This window comes from Lissotriton helveticus, chromosome 7 (genome assembly GCF_964261635.1).
Source record: "Lissotriton helveticus chromosome 7, aLisHel1.1, whole genome shotgun sequence".
In the NCBI taxonomy this organism is placed as follows: domain Eukaryota; kingdom Metazoa; phylum Chordata; class Amphibia; order Caudata; family Salamandridae; genus Lissotriton; species Lissotriton helveticus.
In genome coordinates, this window is record NC_136068.1 from 508,126,538 (window position 1) to 508,150,270 (window position 23,733).

Consider the following 23,733-nt stretch of genomic DNA (forward strand, 5'->3'; position numbering starts at 1 on the left):
ACCCTACAAAAGGGCAGCAAGTTCTGGCGCCAACCTGGGGGGTTTGGAAGGTTCTATAGGAGTCTGGGGACTCTGTGGTGTCTGTCTATGGTGATAAGCGGCGGTACGGTCAAGGTTACAGTATCATTGAGTCCCAGCCTTATCCCAACTACTAGTGCGCAGATAGGACAGTGGCCACACCGCAGAAGCAGGGGCCTGTGGCAACCATGTTGTTAGGAGAAGCAGCAGTAAGGCGCCCAGAGTCCTATGTCCAACAAAAATAACGATCAGTAACGAGGCAAAAAGGGGGAAAATGTAGAGGAAGACCACCCTAGGGCTGACAGGTCTAACACCCACCTACAGGTAAGCTTTTAAGTACCTAAAGGAAAGAGTTGGGACAATTCAGGGTTCCCTCCTAGCGGTGGGCGGACAGTGGGGAGGATACTTCCATGTCCTTTGTCCAGTTTTGTGCCAGAGTGGGAGCCAACGGCTCCCCGAGCTGGTTTGAATTGGACTATGGAAGGAGGGCGCCAAAAGTGCTCCCCAGGCAGACTGAGTGGTGCTGGCAAGCACTCCCAACTGGCCCCAATACACTAAACCCTGTCTAGGAGGTGGGCACACCTCCCTGTGACAGGATACATATTGGTCTGCCTTCCCCTGCTTGAGCTTGGCTCAGCAGCAGGAGGGTAGAATCGGGTCTCTGGTCAGCAGCAGCCATGTTGTGCTGTCCAGGTCTAAAAGACTGGTACCGGGAGCACTGAGGGCCTCCCAAAGAAGCTTTACAGTGCATTGAATCATACCTCCCACACCGTTCACGATTCCAACATGTTTTTTTTTTTTTAAAACATGTTTTATTTGTTATTATAAACGTCAACCAAACATGAATAATGGCAGTTCTGACAGAATATACATCATTATTTTGCAAGTATACATTCGTTCGTATTCCTTGACATGATTCCAACATGTTTGATGCCAAACATGACAGGGTTTGTTACTGCCAGTTTAGAGATGGCCATCGTGTAATGATGCATGGCCACGCTATGTATTGTAATGGCTGAGGCACTTACAACCCAGGAGAATGGACTCCAAAGGTTGTAGGGGAGTCACACTTAGATCTGAGCACCCTGCCTTCAGGATTGAAAGGCCTGCTTTAGGGGTAACTTATAGGTTTTAACTGCAGTGACCTCGGATATAGGGAAACCTATATCTGTCAAAAGTGGTGCTAGCACCAGCTCACCCAAGCTGCAATGGCAGGCCTGTAGTTACAGTTTGAGTGATCCTCCATGGGTAGCATAATACATGCTTTAGCCCATGAGGGACCCCTGGTGTACCTATGTCCTTGGTTCCTTAGTACCATATACTAGGCACTGATAAGGGTACACCTGTGTCTAATATGGGATGTACCAAGTACTTACCATAGCAATTTGGGGAGGAAAGCACAGAGACTGGGGTCCTGATTAACAGGATCCAAGTCAGACTTGTCAGAAACAGCGTAGTACCAGACAAAAAGTGGGGGTAACCATAAAAGCAGATCCTACTTTCCTACACTTGTGCTACTGGGTTCAGAGACCCTTGCCACATGGAGGACAATGACAAGTATGAGTATTGGACCTAAAACCCAAAGACTTTAGATTGCTTCAAGAAACAAGAAAACCCTTCCAAGAAGAAGAGTGGAAGAACTGTGTGAGGAGGGTGCAGGTTTCCGTGGTAACCAGAGAGCCGCAGCAGAGACTAGCTGACAGGAAAAATAGAGTCCCGTGCCAGAGGGAGGCGGGGTCCAACCGCTGGAGAAAGCCAGAGCATCGCAGACTCTAACCGGCCGCAGCAGCCTCCTGCCATGGAAAAGATGGCACTAGGAGTCTGTTCCCAGTCTTTTTTTTTTTATATATTTTTTTATTTTAACAGTAAGACAAGAGTAGGCATTACAGATATCAGGTGTCAAACGGTAAAATGCAGAACAGGGACAGGCGGGGGAAATATTCATACAAAAACCATCGTAAGGAACACGTGGCCCAGCACGATTACGCACATTAGAAAGGAGAAATAAACAGTCTATTATACGATCCAAAACAATCCCACCCGAGCGACCCCGTCCTCAATGATACAGGATAATTAAAACCAGTGTAGACACCCGGACAATAAAGGATCCGTGGAGAGTAAACAGCCCACCTCCCATAGAAATGAAAAAGGAAGACAAAAGGGCCATAGAACAAAACAAAGGCAAAATAAAAAAAAACTCTCCTAACCCTCCACCCTGCACCCCTGCAATGGCTACAGCCTAACCCCACTGACAGCGTGCCTGTCGCCCAAGAACTACCCTAAAAGAAGGGGAAAAGAGAGAAAGTGGAGGAGGAGAAAGCAAACACACTCCCGGTCTCCCGTACCCCCCGCCAACAGCGACCTCCCCGAGACGTGGTAAAACCAATAGTCAGCAAAATATACGAACCAGTCGGGGAGTATAGTCAATAACCACCCAACTCCCGTCACAGTATAGGCACAACCCCAGCATTGCATAAAACTATTATATGAGATCTAAACGATCAAGTTCAGCCCTGGCCAGTACAATCTTTCATGAGAGTCTTCTTCACTCGAGCCGCCATCTTGATGGAAAAAGCAAAGCGTTCATAAAAGTTCCTGTCAGTGCAGTAGGATCGAATACCGGATAAAAGTTCACGAATCGAACGAGGAAAGGTGTCCAAGAACAGCGAGTATCTCGAACAGTCACTGAGGAACTTGTTACCACACAGAAGACCGTCCATAGATGTGTTAGGTGGCAGCAGAATCGAGCAGGAGACGCTGGCGATAAGCACTGGCTGGCTTGTTGTTGACTGGGGACCGCCAAGGCTCATTAAATCCGGGATCTGCACGGGGACCTCGATTTCAAACGTTCGGTGCACCGCTGGTACCTCAGCTAGCTGGAAACTTAACGCAGAGTCGTCCTCCGGTTCCAGGATACCGTTCACTCTCACAATCAGTGTCCGGAACACAGCGATGGTATGCGAATGGAGCGTCCCAATGGCGGCCATAACGGCCTGCAGCGATGGCGTGCCTTCCGTCCGCTCCATCCCCTCTCAGTAGGCGACAGAGCAGGACTTGAACCCCGGAGGCCGGCTACTCCGGGGTAACAGGCCACACAAATCTGATGTTGAACAGTGGGCGCTCCTCGTCTAGCAGAACACACCTTCGCCGACAGCGAGGGCCCCAGCCCTTCGACCCCGGGAGGGCAGCAAGGTCTTCGGGCACCGGACCCCCACCCGGCAGCCGGCGTGACACGCTGGTGTGTCCTCGGTGTAGGTCATGCACAGGATCGTCACCAAAAATCAACAATTCACGCCACACTTCGGGAGACCGGGCTCAGTCCAGGTCTCACGGCCGATGTTGATCAATTCCAACCCGGATAGGCTAGAAATCGAGGCCCCGGCTTCCACACGGTGTTAGGCCGAGAATGGAAACACGGCGTATCTTCGTCAGCCGATGAGGTAGAAAACTCGGGATTGCGCCATGAGAAGCAGAAAAACTTCATGAACAAGGAAATCTGGTGTAAGTTCAGGATGAAAGGCAGGATATTCGAGCTGCTGGCGGAGGTCAGAGGAGCCGGGAGCTTACGCGGCCATCTTGATCGCTAGCGTAGCTCCTCCTCTGCTCCCAGTCTTGATGAGAGCCAAGAGGTGAGGAATGCGGAGGAACTCCACAGTTCCCTCGCTGCTCTGTGGCCAGCTCGGTCTGTGCAGAAAAGGCCAATGTGGCTCTGGGGACAGTAGTCCCTTCTTTCCAGGGCTCCGGACATGCTGCAACATTGACAAAACCATTTCGGAGGCCGCCTATTTCCCCAGCGGCTTCACAAGGTCCCAGCAGCTGCGCATTACATTTTCTACCTGTGGTGGACCAAGTGAGATCTCCCGCCCCCACGCTAGTGCATACCAAGAGGGGGCCCTTTAGGAAACCAAAATTAGCCACAGGACAGGAGGGAAACCCTAGACGGAGGCCCGTTCCTGTGGCTCCCATTCAAAGTACTGTATTACTGCTAAGGGGTACGCAGGTGCTGCTCGGCCTCGTATCTGGTGCCTAATTACTATAAAACATGTAAAAGAAGCGCCAGGGCACCATGTCTTTTGTGTTTAGGGTATAAAAGTGGTGACTCCTGTGCCTTGTTCACTAATGTTGCATTGCCAGCACCAATGTGTTGTTAAAGGTTGTTCCCCCTGGTTTGTCTTGATTTCCTAACCTGCTGCATTTCATGTTCTGATGTAATGAGGTATTTGGATGATATGATGTGCCCAGGCATAATGTTGTCATAATGTTTTCATGACTTGTGCAACTTACACGTGTTTACTTATTTGCACTACCTGTACTGTAATGACTATTGCCTAGTTGGCAAAGTAATTATTGATTTATGTGATTGTGGTCTAATGTGCTTTATGTATAATACAAAGGATATTTTTATATAAACGGGTGTTGAGTCTCTGTTGTGATGTGCCTAGTGTGTCACTGATGTGTATGTGTGTTTTGCAGATGCTTTTCACATTGCATCTGGGATACGCCTGACTGCTCTGCCAAGCTACCAAGGGGGTGAGCAAAGGTTATCTAGGGTTTGTAACTCCCTTACCTTGATTACAGCGGTGGGTTCTGCCTGGCTTATGTGCATATCCTAGCCAACCAGAAGCCCCATTTTTAAAGCAGCATCTCTTTGATTACACCCTTTCTCCATTGGATAAGATTGGTGCCGAATTCCAAACTTGAACCCTGCACCCAGCCACCCCTGTGGCACTGATATGTTATTTGCCTGAACCTTGCCTTGTGTTGATTCTTTATCCCAAAAAACAAGATTGTAAGTCTTTTACTTACCTGCAATTTGTTCAATTGTGTTTCCTCCCAAAGGATGATATTATATTTCTAAATATTCCACTTTTGATCCTGAAAACTAAGATTATTGGAAAACGTATTAACATGCCACAAAGTATCTTTGGTTCTATAAAATAAATATGCTAAAAGTATTTTTTTCAAACAATTGGTCTCAGATTTAGTCATTGAGTGTGTGTATCATTTATTGCTTATGTGTGTACAACTAAGTATGGGCGGAAAATTCGCTCCGCTCGCGGAATTTGCGGATTTTCCGCGATTTTGCGAATCGCGTGAAATCGCAGCAACATCCGCGAATCCGCGAGCGGGACGAATTTTGCTCAGGAAGCACTTACAGGGTTACAGCAGGTGCCCAAGTTGAAGCTAATTTCTTTGTAACCATTTACAAAATAGTTACAAAGAAATTAACTTCAACTTGGGCACCTGCTGTAACCCTGTAAGTGCTTCCTGAGGCGCCTCGTTGCCTACTTTCAACTATTCTCTGACTGTGCTCTGACCCTCGAAGCAGGGTCAGAGAATAGTTACAATTAGGCAACAAGGCGCCTGTCCCAACAATTAAACCTTAGCAGGAAGCACTTACAGATAAAAAAAAAGCAGGTGCCCGAGTTGAAGCTCAAATTCATTAACGCATTATAATCAGCCCAAGAATCTAGTGAGCACGGTCGATGCTAGGCACGTGTGCTTTCTCCCCAGATCTACCGTCTACAATTAACTGTAATCCGTGATGGGGGTCTAGGCATCCACGAGTTTCTCGAGCTCAATCCCCCTGTACTTCCAGTGACCAGGAGGCTGCTTTCTCCTCATCTGCTGCGCTGATCGGTCTCTGACCTTTATAAACAAGAGGCATGTGAACTCGCACAGAAGCCCGGCCCCACACGCACTAGGCTATGCAACCTCTTCCCTCCCTTTCCCCCACTGTGATGGAAAGCTCACTCGAGGGACCTCGGCGCCTATGTGCGCGGTGGCAAAAATACAGACACACGTGGTCACTGAACACAACTCTTCTGGGCATTTACACAGCTGTAGTGCAGGAAAAGCACGATACATTTACCCAACGAGGTAGCACTTACTGCTTTCTCCTCATCTGCTGCTCTTATCGGTCTCTGACCCTTCATAAACAAGAGGCATGTGAACTCGCACAGAAGCCCGGCCCCACACATTCTAGGCTATGCAACCTCTTCCCGCCCTTTCCCCCACTGTGATGGACAGCTCACTCGAGGGACCACAGCGCCTATGGGCGCGGGGAAAAGTTACAGACACACGGGGTCAACTCTTCTGGACATTTACGCAGCTGTATTGTAGGAAAAGCACAATACATTTACCCAACGAGGTAGCACTTACTGATTAGCCAGTAGAAAGTACTCCAGTTAAGTATGGTGCAAAACGCAAAAAAATCCACAAGTTCGCGGGAAAATCCACAATTTCGCGGGAAAATCCATGAATTTGCGGATTTTTTTGCGATTTCGCGCAAATTCGCGGACCGCTGATTCGCAAAATTCGCCCATACAACAAATGTTTAGCACTGCACTCCGATAAACTTAACTGCTAACCAAACTACCACAAAAGAGAGCATTAGTATTATCTACTTGAGCCTCTGTAAAGCCTTTGGGGACCCACTGGTCTCTGTGCACATTATACCTCTTTTTGCTGTAGTATATACAGAGCGAGCTTCCTACATTCCTGTTTTGCCAAACACCTTTTGTCTTTTAATTTCTTTAAGGTAAATTTATATTTGATCAAGAGCAGCCTTAGCAGTTCAGTTACTTACTTTGCTGTCCTGTTTGCTTGTGTGTATTGTACTGATTTAGATTTTTCCTTTTTCCACTGAATCAAATCTATTGCCTTAAGTCCCTCCTCAGCCAGGTAAGACAGCCTGTTAAAACATTATGGCTTTGGGTAAAGGTAAACAAGATCCCAGGACCCAAAATGAATACAGAAAATATTCTGTTGTTTCATTGAACTCTTATGTCCTTTTTATGACAGCAGTCCTTCAAGTACAGCAGTGGTTCACATTAACCTCCTGTTTGCTTGTGTGTATTGCACTAATTTTAGATTTTTCTTTTTTCCACAGGATCTGGTCTATTTCGTCCAGCCCCTCCTCAGTCAGGTAAAAGCTGTAGTTAAAGTTAAATAAGACCCTATGGCACAAAGTGGTTAAAGAAAATGTTGTTTTTCAGTTGAATTCCTGCTTCCCTTCTATGACAGCAGCCCTTCCAGTATATCAGTACTTCACGTTGCTCTCTATTATGAGGTGCCAAGCAGGCCAAAAATATGTTCCCATCCTATATGACACATATTGGTGTATGTTGGACCTGGCCCTTTTTGGCAGGTTCACCCCTAAACTTTTTGCTTTTTCCTAGCCTGTTTCTGGAACCTGGTGTTGGTGATTTTAGGCCTTTGTGCACTTTTTCACTGTGGTACAGTGTAAAGTGCGTGAGCTCTCTGTGTATGCCCGGGGATGCCTCCGGGTCACCAGGCGCTCTACAAATCGCTAAAATAAAATAAAATAAAAAATATGTGTGGTGAGTGACCTGCCCTCCCATAGGAATGAATGGGGAATATGTATGCCCATGGTAGTTCCTGATGTGTGGGGAGTGCAGGGTCGAGTTTGGTATGTACGAACTCGTGAGATTAAATGCTGCGCAATGGTATATGCGGCATGATTGTGTCTAGTGTAGAAGTGCCACTTTTAGAAGTTGGCATATTTGTGTAATTTGTGTCTGGCGTGTGATTGGCTGAGGCTGGCTGGTGAGCCTGGCTCCAAGAGTCTGGGAGGGTCAGCCCCGGTGGTGAATGGAGTGTTTAGCATGCTGATGTGAGGGGAGGAGTGAGCCTGGCCTGCTTGTGGATTGACTGTCTGGTTTGAGGGTCCTGAGTGAGGCTGGGTTTTCCCCACACAATGCTGGCTCCACCCCCTGGGGTGCGTCTGATGTCCCTAGCCTGGCCAGTGAAAGGAATTCCCTATAACCAGTTCTAGCTGGTTCTCACACTGCCTGCACCCTGCTAGACAAAGGATTTCTCTGTATAAAAAGGGGCTGTGTCCCCTTACAAAATGTTCTTGTTTCTGACTTGAATCGTGCCAGGGGCGTGTTGCTGCTTGGGCCCAGGGGAATCCCTGGGGCCTGCCCAGCCCCTGGATACCTGATGGACTGCTGCAGGACAAGAGGGACTTTGTTGCTGGACTTTTTGTGTCTTTAGCGCTGGGAGCGCTTTCCTCTCACAGTTAAGCGCTGGGAGCGCTTTATTCCTGCTCTAAGCACCTGGGAGCGCTTTATGGTTACTTCTGGACCTTGGTTGGTCCTATGGCGCTGGGGAGCCCCGAGATGGACGAGCGGGAGGTCGGGAGTCCACCCCGCCTCCCGGAGCATGGCTGGGACGATGAGGAGCAGCGCCCGAGCAGAGTCCCCGAACGGCCCAGTGAGTAAGGAGGGTTGGTGGGGGCACCACGAGTGCCGCAGTCTAGCCGGTCCCAACCCGGCTCCAGTTCTGAGCAGGCCCGCCGTTGCGGGCCGCTCCAGCAGAGGGGCAATTGTTTGCAGAGTCCCCATTGGGGGACTCCAACGATCGGGAGAATTTGTGTCTAGAGCCCCGAGAGGCTCCGGGGGCTCAGAGTGACGGTCAGAGCGGCCCCGGATGGCAGCGGGCCGCTCCAACGGTATGTAGAGCCGAGGGCTCTGGGGGCCATAATCTCTTGAGTCCCCCGAGCGGGACTCCAACGATTGGGCATTGTTTGTTTTGAGCCCTGCAAGGCTCCAACGGCGGGCCATTTTGTGTTTAGAGCCACGGAGGCTCTAGGGGGCACATTGATGATTTGGAGCCCAGAGGGGCTCACGGCGCCACAGTGGTTTTACGAGCCCGAGAGGCTCAAGGCGCCCTAAGTGTTCCCGGGTCCCCCGTGAGGGACCCCACCGCCTGGTGAGGCTACATTGTTGTTCGGAGCCCTGAGAGGCTCCCTGCCCACATGATTGTTTTTAGAGTCCCCCCGAGGGACTTGGGGCATATTTGTTTTAGAGCCTGTGTGGCTCCAGCATTTGGCCATGTGTGATGTCCAGAGCCTGTGTGGCTCCAACGTGCGCAGTTCAGAGCCTGTGGGGCTCCAACAGAGGGTGCAGATTTATTCTAGGGGCTAGTGACAGCCCCTGTCGCAGTTCTGTTTCACAGCTGCCCAGCAATTAGTGGGCAGCTGCACCGTTTAGGTCTTGTGATTGTTCCCAGGTACCCAGCAAGTAGTGGGCACCTGCAACGTTTAGGTTTTGCGCCGGTGGCACACCCCTGACTGGCGCTGCATTGGCAGTGCGCCCTGACATTCTGGACACAGGGCTCTTTAGTCCCTTTATTAGATGGGGGCTGGTATGTGACTTTATTTAGGCGCAATGTGATTATCTATGCGATGGTAATTGCCTATTGTGAGTTTTGTGCAGTGTGATATGGTGCTAGGAAATTTAATGCATTTAATATGATTACGCACCTTGATCTTACACCTCTGAATGTTTTTATGTATCATGTGTTTTTGCGCTATTGAGTTATGGTCTGGCACCTCTGAATGTTTTTATGCATCATGCGTCTTCCTGGATTTTACACCTCTGAATGTGTTGGTTTATGCATCATGTGTTTTTCCTTCCCTGCACCTCGTAATGTGTTTATGATGCATCATGTGCCTTATTATTACACCGCTGAATGTGTTTTTATACATCATGTGTTTACCTTTTTCCCTACACCTCTGAATGTGTTTTGATGCATCATGTGTAATGTGTTCTTGCTGATACCCCTAAAAGTATTGTATTCTTAGGTGGTTGTCCTTTCCAGTACAGGTGGTCCTAGTGAGGTCCTGGTCCCCTGCGTGACATTCTCCTAAGGTGTTTAGGGTTGCGTAGGTGGTACTTACCTGTTCCCAGTAGTTACTGGTTGTGATTTATAACTGTTATTTTGTGCTATACTTATTCTAAGTTCTAGAAGTGCTGTTTCTAAAAGTGTTGATTCTGACAGTGGCCCATGTGGCCCTGTCTTGTACCTAATCCCTTGTGAATATTGCCCGTGCCAGTTGGCACAATGTACATGTGTGATTTCTATCTGATATGATTTTGACTATACAAAAGTTATTTTTATATAACCTTGTGTGGAGTTCCTTTTGTGGTGTGCCTAGGATGTTGTTGCTGTTGTGTGCTGGCGCAAATGCTTTACACATTGCCTCCGAGTTTAGCCTTACTGCTCGTGCCAAGCTACCAAGGGGGTGAGCAGGGGTTATCTTGGCGTGTGACTCCCTTGCCCTGACTAGAATGGTGGTTTCTGCCTGGCTTTGGCGTCAGCCCTAGCCTACCAGAAATAGCCACATTTGTTGGGACAGAAAAGTGCCCTGAATGGTGACAGTCGTGCAAACTTATCCTGAGTGACCCAGCAGTGTGGAAATGTAAATCCCTGTTATTGATCTTTGCTTTTGGGTGAACATGGATGATGCATTTGCAGTGTGATCTAGTCCTGTCTCATAGTAATGTGATCTTGTTAGATGAGGAGGGGCACATCAAGAGCTACCCACATTGTGGTAGAGGGCTATTACCCTTGCCAAAAGTTAAGTGAAATGAGTGCAGTGGTAACAGCATACCTGTTTTGATAGTTGAGAATCAATAGTGTTTAGACTTTTTTATCTGTGCCACTGGAGTGGTGCCTAATGACCCACTCATTTAAAGTTCTGCTGATGTGTACTTAACTCTCCCTCAGCCTACATGATAACTCTATGTAGAGCTGTGCAGTGAGCGATGTATGTGTGTGCTGTATTGTATGTATACCTGTGCTTGGTAGACAACATTGAGATCTTCGGGTTCCATTTCGGAAGCCCAGGGCCTGGAAAGGTTAGTTGGAGGTGAGGACTACAACCCCAGACAGGAGATGTGGGTTACTGATATTCCTGAGGACAGGGGTGGATGGAAGGAGATCAGAGTATCTTCTTTGCATATTAAGGGGTTGTTTGATCCAGGGAGCTGATGGCAGTGGGAAATGGGCTGATTGTCAACCAACATAGTGGGTCTGATACGATTGGCACTGAAAGACCCGGGAATCACAATAGAGGGTAGTACTTATTCCAACAGTCCATGTTGTGGGACATTTGGAACTAAAGAAGCTCGTCCTGTGGCTGACTGTCCCTTTGTTGAAGGACAGGGCAGTGAAGAAAGCACTTCAAAGGAGTTAACACCCACAACATGAATTTCCAATCGTGAGACACTAAATCACATCTGTGGCTGAAAATGGACTCCAAAAGCGGCAGCAGGAATCCCATTAGCCAATTGCCAGCGTAGATAAGATCACCATGACTTAGCTGTTGCAACAAGGACTGGGGACCAAGGCCTTCTGGGTGAGGAGGCATTACCCAGGAAGACAATGACACTTGCCTGGACATCTGCCAGCCTGCCAGCATCAGTGCGTCCTGTGAGGAGGAGAATAAACCATTTAGGGAGCGAGACCCAGTAGGATCCTGTATAGTGGACCCCAGCGAGTGAAATCTGAGGCACCTGGTCCAGTCAGGAGACTGTTACAAGAGAGAGGTATTTGTCCACTTGAAAAAGTTTTAACCCATGTTGGAGCTGCCATGAAATTTTGGGGTGTTCGTTTAAGTGACACTGTTGGGCCGTCACCCTTGCCTATGACCCCTGTATGTTAGGAGTGGCAACTAGGACAGTTGGGGCCATCACCCGTTTCGGAGGAATCCCCTCAACCATTATAAGGACTCGATGTGAGAAGCTGGCTTGGTATATGATGAACACTTATGTAAATGGGCACCCTGCATCAATCCAGCCAACGTTTATGGTGATTTTAGTGGTCTTAGACAACCTTAGAAAGCTCTCTAAGTGGTAGCTGTAGAGAGCAGCATTCAGGCTTAGTTCAGACAGAGTCTAAAGCAGCTTGTTTTACCAGACAATAATCTTATGTTATAGATTAAGTGAGAAAGAACCACACAGTGTATTTATTATAAGACACTCACTAACTCATACAGATATCTTCTACCCGGAGAGATACACAATGCACACAATACTTTGCAATAAAAACAGGTAATTAGCACAAATACACAGTAGTCGCCAGGGGAGACCAAACCATGTACTGACATTGTGGTATGCCAACCACGACTCATACCCAGACTATACCCAGAAGACGTAGAAGTGCCGGGGACCGAAGGAATAACCCGAGGTAAGTTACCAGGAACAACACGGAGGCCATGTGCAGAGTGGGAACATGACCGTGGACTCAATACAAATCAATGGGTAAACAGTGGTTGCCGTTTTAAAGAAGAAGGACCCTTCCCAGTGGACCCTGAAGAAACCCTGCGGAAGACAGAAGGTTGGAGAGCCACTCCACCCGTGGATACCCCAGGAACCAGGATGCCTACACCAGGGAAGCCGGGTGCATAGTTGCGAAGGGGCGTTGGAAACTGCTGCCACACTCAAAGAGAGACTTCAGGAAGATGCCGCTGCTGGAGAAGGTGAAAGGGTCTGGTGTAACCTAAAGGTGAATTCAAGGTGAGAGGTACCTGCATGCAGGAAGGACAGAGTCTATGCTACTCAAAAGTGACCAGGAGGCACGGAAGAGGAATGTCCACCGATGTCAGGTGTTACATGAGAGATGACGGGGACCTTGGAGCTGCCGGTGTGAGGAGCAGCCGTTGCTGCTGAAGACCAGGAGGCGTTCACAAGCTTTCCCACATCAGATGTCTAGAGTTGAGGGGTCAGTGTCCGTCAGGATTACCAACCAGCCTTGGCAACTGCAAACAATGTGGAAAGTGAAGAAGGTGCAGTGTCAGGACCAGCAAGGTCCAGGTGACTCACCATATGCAGGAGAGTGATGGCATGCCTTGAGCAATCAGGTGCGCCCACAGAAATCAAAGAAGACACTCAAGAGGACCTATAGGCCATAGGCACTGGAGTCGCAAGTGGACCTCAAGCAGCTCACAAAGATGCAGGGCCACAGTGCAAGTGATGCTGTGAGGACAAAGATCTCAGTCACAGGAGATACTTGAGTTTGGGGCTACTTGGAGCCCGAAGATCTTGGAGGAAGGAAGCCAACAATCCTTTACAACAGCAAGTCGACACAGTGCAGAGGGGTTCAGTTCCTGCGGCTCCGACGAGGGGTACTGGCCTAAAACTTGATGAGAGAACAGAGCAGGCCGTGAGGAATGTGAAGAACCACCGCCTGTGTTGCTGAGCCTTTCAGAGTCAGTGGAAGCTCAGGATCAGCAGACTGGTCAGCTTCGTTGCGGTGCCTGCAGATGCAGGGAAGGGACTTCTTCACTTCAAGGGCGATTCCTTCATGTGTCTTCGATGTCCACAAGCCTTGGAAGGTTCCTGTATGGAGCACAGGTACGGATTTTGCAGCAGACAAGCAGGGCGACAAGACCAGGAGCAGCAGGAGTCTTCCTAGTTGCAGTCTTAATGCCCAAAACGAAGTCCAGCGAAGTCCAAAGGGCCCAGACGGTCGAAGAAGTGGTGTCTTGAAATGAATCTTCTCCCATGATGAATCTAGGGACCCACCTACAGCTAAGCCCTTAAGTACCCTAACGAAAGGGTTTGGACGATTCAGGGTTCGCGCCCAGGGGAAGGGTCAGACAGAGGGGAGGATACTCCCATGTCCTTTGTCCAGTTTTGCACCAGAGTGGGAGCCACCGGCTCCCTGATTGGTTTGAACTGGACTATGCATGGAGGGCACCAAATGTGCCACTCAAGCAGACTGGGTGGAGCTGGCAAGAGCTCCGACCCAGCCCCAATCCACCTAAACCCTGTCTGGGAGGTGGTCACATGTCCCTGTGAGAGGATACCTATTGTTCTGCCTTCCCCTGCTTGAGCTTGGCTCAGCAGCAGGAGGGCAGAATCGAGTCTCTGGTCAGCAGCAGCGATGTTGTGGTGTCCGGTTCTAGAAGACTGGTACCAGGAGAACTGACTGACTCCCGGAGGAGCTTTACAGTGCCTTGAATCATACCTTCCCCACCGTGCACGGTATGGGGATATGATTCCAACATGTTTGATACCAAACATGACAGGTTTCGTTACATCCAACTTAGAGATTGTCATTGCGTAATGACGCCTGGCCACCCTATGGATCGTAATGTCTGATGCACTTACAACCCGGGAGAATAGACTCCGAAGGTTGTAGGCGTGTCCTGCTCATGCAGGGGCACCCTCACAATTAGAACCGAGTACCCTGCCTTCAGAATTGAAAGGGCTATATCTGTCATAAGTGGTGCTTGCACCAGTTTACACCGGCTGACATGGCAGGCCTGTAGTTACAGTTTGAGTGATCCTCCATAAGTTGCATAATACATGCTTCAGCCCATGGGGGACCCTGGTGTACCTTTGTCCTTGATACCTCCATGCCATATACTAGGGACTGAAAAGGGGCCACCAGTGTCCAGTATGGGATGCACCTAAGTACTTACAATACCAATTTATGGGAGAAAGCACAGTGACTGGGGTCCTGATTAGCAAGATCCCTGTCAGACTAGCCAGAAACAGCATAGTACGGTCAAAAAGTGGAGATAACCATGAAAGCAGATCCTACTTTCCTGCACCCGAGATCAAAAGCAAAAGCCACCATACATCACCACCACTGCCCTATCACTTTACCTGCACAAACCATGAAGGGAAGTCGTCTGTTGCACCCCAAAGCAATTGCTGACTGCGACCACCTCAGCATGCCGTTCCTGCTGACGACAGGATGATGTAGTGCATCTTGCTCATCGTCTGAGCTCAGGAACATGCACCCAGCACCTGTACAATTCTTCAGGCCACCTGATGGGTAAGACTGGAGCAGGGCCTGCATGCCTTTCGAGACTTGTATGAATTCGGCATAATAGGTCCATAGAGAGTTGAACTTTTAGGGCCAAAGTGAGACTTTGTTGCACATTTTTAGGATGGGAAGCACCTGCGGGGTTGCCTTGAGTAAACCACCAGTAATATGTTTGTTAGCATGGTGGAGGGAGATGGAGGATTCGTGAGACACTGCCTAGGAAAGAGATAGAGGCTCACCCTGAAAGACTGTAGTCTCTATTTTCCGGTGCACTGTGTTATACTTTATGTTTAATAAATACTTCATTTTTTTTTAACCAAAAGTAAGTATTAAACTGGATAATCAGATTGTTGGGATCACTGATTATATTTTGAGTCTTATTCAAATACAATGGTCTTTAACCATCACTTTCACTGGAATTAAATCAAAACATTACGAGCATTTCTACTTAGTCACGGGATACGTCTAATAGATCAATCCTGTACATTCAATGTATTATAACTAATCAAGAGTCAAAAACACAGAGTGCAACAGCAATAATTACAAATTCAGGAGCATGTTTAATTCATTACATTCATAACTATCTTAATGTAAACAAATTTAGAAGTTGCCCAAAGCGAGCGTGCATAAGATAAACAATTATCAAGTGTTTAAAAAAGAGAAAGAAAGACATACAAGTGTATTTAGAAATTCAAATTCACAATAAATCAATCAACACAATACATCATTTTCAATAACCTGGGTTGTGATATAGATTCTATACACTAATTTCCTTAATTAGAGACATTGCTTCCAAAATTAGATATTGCACAAGAAAATGTGTCACACTATCCAGGTGTTCAAAGAAGAGAGCGTCGACGCTTCGACTCGTCTTAAAGCCTAAAGGTGAGTTGGACCGTGGCCATGCGAGTCTTCATCAGGACTGAAACAATAGGCAACCAAAAAAGTAGTAAAGCCCCAAGCGTTCAAACACCCAGGTCTTTGACTTGTTGGGTCACCCCATTTCTGATAATGGTTATATTTTGAGTCTGGCATCTTTGCTTACTTTGCACCTACCTCCTCCTAGAAAGCACTGGACTGCTTGACTTACACTAGCTATGAGAGTCAAGTGCTGAATAGGAAGTATTTGGCCCAGCTGTTCAGGATCCATAGCATGTCGGACCTTGGGACAGCAGGACTAAAAGGAATCAACCCCTACAGTTGGGCTCAGCAGCCCCCGTTTGGCCTGTGGCCTTCTAAAAGGGGTGGTGACAACATTGCAGCTATATTATTTATGTATGAACCAAATAGAAATGCCTTTTTGTATGCTGTACAGGTTCTCACAAGTTACCTTGTTTTAAATACATTCTGTTGGTTTGTATGCAATACCATTGGTTTGTGAAATCAATGTTGGTTATTGCTTAGGTAAGCTGTTGGTATGCCTATCAAGCACATTTGTTTACTTAACAAAGCATAGGATTTAAGATATACATTTTTTAAGTACAGGATATTAGTTTAAAATCACAACTGGTTTATGTGTGATACAGTAGTGTGTTTGCACAGTGAATTATTGGCTTGGTGTCATACTCTATTAATTTGCCCTCTTACCATATTGATTTATATACCTAACATTGCAGTTTATATGCATACCAGTCTTATATGTATGTATTGCACATGTGTAATATATTGCATGTTAAACATAATAAATTGGCTTGCCCTCATAATGTATAGTTGGATGCCACCAAATCAATTCACATATATGTCATACTGCTTTGCATGGATAACGCAAAGGAGAACATTTTAATGTATTGGTTGATACACATACTACATTATCACACACTTGTAACATACTGGGTTACACACCTAATATATTAGTTTAAATGTTCACCTTGTGCTGATTTGCATATAGGATGTACTGGTTTCCATGCATTATACTTTAAAAAAAAAGTTTCATATAGCACAAACAACCCGAAATATCAGCGCACTTTACATGAGCACTAGTAGTGTTACAGTCTGACACATTCATTTTTGGTAGATTAAAGTGATTTGCCCAGAATCACAGGATGTTGAGTGTCCCTGTCGAGACACGAACCCGGTTCTCCAGCTTCTAGGTAAACCATTCTAGCTGTTAGGCCACATCAGTTCCCATGATTTACCTGCTGGTTTGAATGTATGGCATACTAATTTACATGTCTAATGTTCTGGTGGATATACATAATTGTATGGTTTAATAGATGATATTTTGTTTCACACATTTATTGTACTCCTGTGTATGCTTACAATATTGGTTGCCATGTACAAAGTATTGGTTGCAACACACTATGGTTTGACAATGATGAATCACAAGTTTGCAGGAAGCAGGATTCTTAGCTTTCTCAAGCCCTGGGTGTAGGAAGCTGTCTATATATATGCTACACCAAAGTAAGGTATAGTGTGCACAGTGTCCAGGGGATACACAGAGGTATAGCAGAGGCTAAATTAGAAAATCACTAACAGCTCTCTTTGTGGTAGTGTGGTCGAGCTGCTAGGCTTATCAGGAGGGTGTTTTAAGCATTTATTGTATTCACTCAATCAAGGACTGATTACACACACACAGAGTCAGCATCCAGACCAATTAGGTAGGTATAGATAAAGGAATACGTATGTTTTATTTTTAGAACCAAGCAGGACTTGGTCCAGGTAAGTAGAATATACCTTCAAATGCAAAACTTTACAAGGAAACGCAGTTGTGGTTGAAATTGCAATTGTTACAGGTTTGTATTTGCTTTTTAAAGCAATTTAAAATACATAAAGGTTACTTTGGAATACTTTTAGATTACTTTTGTATTACATTGACAACTTGGGGTGATATGCCTAGTTCCCTTCCAGGGTATCCTCATCAATAGTCAGAAGCACTGAATATTCTCGCCCATGCGCGGGGTCCTCTGAAAACTAGAAAAAATTATATATGAAAACATTTATATACAGCCCTCTATATATACATACTTCATTTTTCCACACATCAATGCAGCTTCCAGTAAGAAAAAAAGGCTAATCAATGCACTGACAAAACTGTTTTAAGACAGCCATGACGCCTAGTTTCCCATCATGCCTCAGGGGTGACAGTTCGGTCAGTTGCTCTTTCTGGCTCCTTCCGTCAGGACTCTGGAGTTTTCAGCTCTTGACTAATTTAGACTTTTTGTCAATAATTGTCACTTTTATTATTGACTTTTTACCTTTCACTCAACGTTTTTCACCTTGTAGAGTGAAGTACTATCCCTTTTCTGACGGAAGCTTTTTATTTTTCTGTCACAAAATGCCTTCTCTTTTTGACCCTTGTTCCTCCTGTAGCAAGAAGAAGGCCAAGACTGACACACACTCAGTATGTATACTCTGCCTACCTGAATCCCACTCCTCCGAAGCTTGCCAACACTGCAAAAAGCTGTCTAGGCGTACTCTCAAGGAGAGAGAGAGAATTTGTCTCTATGGCCTCTCAGAGAAGCAAAAATCGACTTTCAGAGGAAGATCTCTGGTTTGGCAGAAGAAGAAGAGGTCCAGGTGAACGTTGAGAAGTAAGGTCCTGATTTGTTCTCCATCTGCATCAGGATCGGCATCAAATAGACCTCCATCTGTGAAGAAACAGGTATCTCCGTCGTCGAGACCTCTACCATTGACGTTATCAGTGCACCACACGACGACAAAGAGCAGGCCGAAGACGATGAGTTCAACGTCCAGCCATCAACGTCACTCACAGGTATCGGATCAGCCTCCTCAGTTGACATCAACTCGGCGGCATTTAACGTCGAGGAATAGGTCTCTGTCGTTGTTCGCCCAGCATTCGACGTCGAGGCACAGGATTCCGTCAGCGTTATCACATAGACATTCAACTTCGAGGCACAGGACTCCGTCGGCGTCATCAAACAGACGTCATCAAACAGACGTTGGACGTTGAGGCGCTCCTCTCTGTCGACGTCAACCTGGTGACTATCGGCGTTGAGGCCCAGATTGACACCGACTTGATGTCGGTCAACTTCCAGTAGATGTTCGCCTTTGGCAACGCATTGCTCAACGTTGAGGAATCAGTCTCCTTCGGTATCTGTACAATCGTCGTCCAGGCATTTGCCGTTGAGAACGACGTCGAAGGCTAAAACGCAGCCGGTGCACCACTCTCTGTCAGGTACTTCTCTCCCGACATCAAGAGTTTAAACGCCATTGATTATCCAAGAGACACTAACTCCATGTTCAACGTCAAGACACTCACACCAGTCGATGTCGCCCCATCATACACTTTCTGGCCGATCAAGGTCAAGACGCATGGCGTCGTCAGCCTCAAAGTCATCCTTTTGACGTCAGGGAGCTCTGCATCATCTCCTGAACGTCCCTGTCCACAGGAGACAGAGGCCCATACAGAAGAGGAGACAAGGCAAACATCACCCTCTGTGCATCTCTCTCCTAGGTAGATGTTACCACTGCATTACTGGCAGAAATCCAAATTGGGGCAGGTACGAGAAGCACAGGACTACTCCAGTCCCCTATAGAGGTCATCACTGGCTTGTCTTGTTCAGGCAGTAGATCTCTCGCCTACAATTCCTTCAAGGGCTTGAGATCATGCTTGTACAGGGACAACTTTCTCAAGAAGGAGGTCTACATCTTGTAGGCATCAGAGAAGACGCAGATCTCCAACACCTTCTTCGACTCAGTCTTCAAATAGGGACTATTCTCCTACCCTAACAGACAGTCCACCTTCTAGGATATCTCCAGTCGATGATGTCAGTACCTTCCAAGATGTATTGGCCAGGGAGGCAACAAAAGTGAGCATTGATATGCATACCCCAAAACTTCATACCCTGTGATTTTTTAAACCTTACATCAAAGATCAGCGGTCCAGGCGTTTGTTGCCTCTGTTACTGGGGCTTCTGCAGCATGTTATGGACGTGTTCCTCACACCAGCAACTATCAAGACCGCACAAGCAAGGATCTTGAAAAAATACAGGCCTCCAGAAGAGGACCCACTATTCCTTAGAGCTAATCTATCTCCAGACTCTGTTATCATCGCAGCGGCTAAAGAGACACATGCAGTGGCCTCCTCCTCAACAGTGCCTCCCAATATGGAAAGCAGAGCACAGGACTCGTGGGGAAGAAACGTCTGTGGTACTTCAGCCTCCATGCTGAAGGTTTCCAGCACCTCAGCTCTCTTGGGGCACTATGATAGAGCATTGTGGGACTCTTTAGAAAAGTTTAAGGACAATCTTCCCAAGGAGGATTGTGTAGATTTCGAGGAGGTGTTGCAAGAAGGAGGTTTGGTGGGTACTCAAATTATTAGTACTGCAGCGGATAGAGCAACTCTATCTGCTCATTCGTATGCACATGGGTTCTGTGCCAGACGTTCATCCTGGCTTCCGCTTACTGCACTAAAGCCCGAGGCTCAGCAACGCATCCAAAATATCCCTTTTTCAGGATCTTTCGTATTCGACACTCACACGGATGACGAGATGTCAAGGATGAAGTCAGAGCTAGACATCTTGAAAGTGAAGGTCTTGAGAAGAAAAAGGAGTTCAGACGCAGATGCAGGCCATACGACCGCCGACCTTTCCATCAGAGGGTTCAAACCCCTCAGTGGCATAGGCACCAACAGCAACAGCACCATGCCAGAACCCACTATTGGGGCGTCGAGGGAGAGGGGCATCACGTCAGACTGCTACCTCAGCACACGCCCCATCAAAACAATGACCAATCTCCTCCCCCATTGCCATTTCCCACTCAAGTGGAGGGAAGTATACCCAACCACCTGGAAGAGTGGTGCTGCATCACAAACGATGAATGGGTATTAAGTACGTTGCAGAATGGATACTCTCTACTTTTTTCGTCATCAACCTCCGAAGATCGCTTTAGTGAAGACCACGAGCTACCAGCTGCAAGTACTACAGCAGGAAGTATCCACTCTCCTATGCAAATCTCAACGAGGTCGAGGAGTATACTCAAGGTATTTTCTAGTGAGAAAGAAAGGTCAAAGGTCAGAATTCCGACATATCCTAGATATGCGCTCTCTCAACAAATCAATCCGGAGGGAAAGGTTTTGCATGTTGGCTCTTCATCAAATATATCCTCATCTCCAGCAAGGGGACCGGATGTGTTTGACAGATCTGCAAAATGCATACTTTCACATCCCAGTCAATCAACGTCATGGGAAGTTCCTGCATTTCTGGTGGATGCCAAACATTATCAGTTCAGAGTTCTACCCTTCGGGTTGAAGTCAGCTCCCTGAGTGTTTACCAAATGCATGGCAGTAGTCGCAGCTGCTAAAGGCGCCAGGGAATGTTTGTTTACTCTAACCTCGACTACTGGCTTCTGAAGGGCCCATCTCCCCAGTGTGTCGAGGACTCACTACTAAAGATGTCTAGTCCTTTGCCAACGGCTGGGCCTTCATGTCAATTTTGAAAAAAAACAATTCAACTACTCAAAGGATACATTATCTGGGTGCAACAATAGACTCCACAATAGGACAAGTGTTTCCTTTGGAGGAGACACTATTATCTATCACTCTGAAGTGCAAGCAAACCCTTCACAATACCTTACCTTTGGTCCAACAGGTTGCCTCTCTCCTAGGGTCAATGGCATCCTGCATTTTTCTCGTTCCGAGCACCAGGATGAGGATGCGTCCTACACAGTAGGATCTGGAGGACAAGTGGGATCAACAGACTGCTCAGTGGGATGACAAGATCCATCTGTTAAGAGCAGCCACATCATCTATCCCATGGTGGATGTGGCAGGAAAATGTCATGATGGGAGTTCCCTTCCATCAGCCTCCTCCGACACAATTGTTAATTACAGATGCCTCCCTCCAGGGGTGAGGAGCGCACATTGGTCCCTTCAGACTCAAGGTCGTGGTCGTCCAAAGAACAGGTCTACCACATCAATATGCTGGAGCTAAGGGCTGTGAATCTACCCCTCAAGGCTTTTTTAACCTCTATTCAGACCAGCTCCATATTAGTCCAGACGTACAATACGACTACCATCTACTGTCTAAACAAACAGGGAGGGACTTGATTGCGTTCTCTGTCCCTGGAGGCTCAAGTGCTCTGGCATTGGCTCTTAGCAAGGAAACTGTCGATCACAGCGATACATCTACCAGGAGAGCTAAACTCTCAAGCAGATTCCCTCAGTCCGCACTTCGACGATCAGCAAGACTGGGTTCTACATGACGAGGTGGTGTAAGGGATTTTAGAGAATGGGGTCATCCAAGCATCGATCTTTTCGCGGACGAGACAAACAAAAAATGCTGCGACTTCGCGTCAAGGTTCTACCCGCCAGGGTTGAGAGGGAATGCCCTTTTGATCAACTGTTCAGGGGGCTTTGTTTACGCTTTTCTCCCCTCTCCTCCCGAAGTTCGTAACAAAGCTCTCCCACTCCAAGGTGACAGACGCATCTCTTCTGGGATGGGGTGGCGACATAGGAGGGGCGGAGATCAGAGGCCTCTGGTCTCCGGCGGAGTCCAAGCTCCACATCAACCTTCTGGAGCTTCGGGCGATTCGTCTTGCACTGAAAGCATTCCTTCCCTCTGTCCGGGGAAGAGTAGTGCAAATGCCGCTTACATTCAGCAGTAGGTAGTTGTAAGTCTAAAAGCTCTGCAGCCTTTCTGATGACAGTATGATATGGAGCTACCTCTTGAGGTGGAGAAGCCCTTGACAATGAAAGTTCCCACTCTGGGGAGGTGTCCAGGCCACTTGCCTCCTGAATTCCTTCCAATTCATCTACAGACTCCTCTATCCCACCCTCTTCAACCTCCTCTCCCTGATACTGTTCTCCCTCCAAACGTCTCTGTGTCTCTCTCCTCAAGGGAAACCTACGTTGCGGCATCAGTGGCTCCACACGCAGTGCCAACAGCTCCGGAGCTGGCTTCAAAGGAGGATCGGAAGGTGGAATCGGCGCCGTACTAGGCCGAAAGGAAGGCCCACCAGACGGCACCGGAGACTCCACAAACGGCGTCGAAAATCTCGGGAGTGGAAACTGCAATGGCGGCGCCATGGGCATGAAAGGCACGAAGGCTGCGTGTGCATAATGCGAAGGCACGCCCAAATTGAAGGCCAGCAGACCCACGGGACCCGAAGGTGCTCCAAAGGGAAAGGCTGCCTTGGCAAATACTCCATACATTGCATTTAAAAAATGTGTTGGATCTGAACCAGGAGCAGGCAATTGAGGATACAGAGTCGAGTCAGCATCCCCACGAGGAGCATCCAACGTCAGACCAGCCGGATCCGCTGGTCGGAGCCACAGGTTCAGCCTTGTGTACAGGAGAAGGATCATCCTGAACTGGCAAGCCCTCTGAGGCCGGTGAGGTACCGTGCCAGGGTATCCTTTTGGAGAAGTAGATCTTTCCTGAGTCACCTGAGGAGATGGCGAATGCGAAGGAGACAGAAGGTCTTTCTGACGACGTCGAGGAGCCGTAGAAGGTGATCTTGAAGCCTTCCCTGAACGGCGTCGAGAGCCATGTCTCCTCTTTTTCTTGTGTTTCTTCGACTTCGATGCATGCGAAGTCAACGACTTCGACTTTGATATTTTACTTCCTCTCCTTTCCTTCTTTGCTTTTGCCATAAAAAGCTTGGCCTCCCGTTCTTTTTGAGCCTTTGGGTTCATTTTACGACAGCTGGAACAGTCCTGAATGTCGTGATCCTACGACAAACACCATAAACAGTCCTCATGGGGGCCAGTGATGGACATATGACCCCCACACTCTCTATAGGGCTTAAATCTGGCCTTCCTCGAAGACGCCATCGCAAGGCAACAGTTAAAGTTGAAGTAACAACAAAGTAACTCCACACAGTATAGAGCGTCCCAGAAAACCGTTACACGTCTACGGCGCGGAAAAAAAAATCTTCAACTACATGTATATACGGGCCCACAAATCAGATCGGGACAATCCACACTCACTCCGTCTCCCCAGGATGAAGCAACAAATAGGAGTGAAGTGGTTGCCAAATATTTTTGGGCTTGGAGGAGGGTGGTTGCAATACAACATCAGTGTCACTAGTGGTATTACAGTACAGTAAGGGCCATATGTAGGATGCCTAATTGTGAACGCAAATGCTGAAATTCCTGGAATTTCAGCATTTGCGATCACAATTTGGGCAGTGTGCTATGTAGGACACAAAAACCCACATGCAAAATAAGGAA

The 23,733-nt window shown here is 47.5% G+C and overlaps 1 protein-coding gene across 1 annotated transcript in view; it reads left to right on the top strand.

The window, feature by feature from the left end:
• LOC144768685 (uncharacterized) overlaps window positions 1-23,733 on the top strand; it is a 9,047,330-nt gene that overhangs the window by 4,891,533 nt on the left and 4,132,064 nt on the right. Inside the window, exon 27 of the mRNA XM_078652515.1 lies at window positions 6,911-6,946. Within this exon, the coding sequence (XP_078508641.1) occupies window positions 6,911-6,946 (36 nt within the window). The remainder of the gene's footprint in view (window positions 1-6,910; window positions 6,947-23,733) is intronic.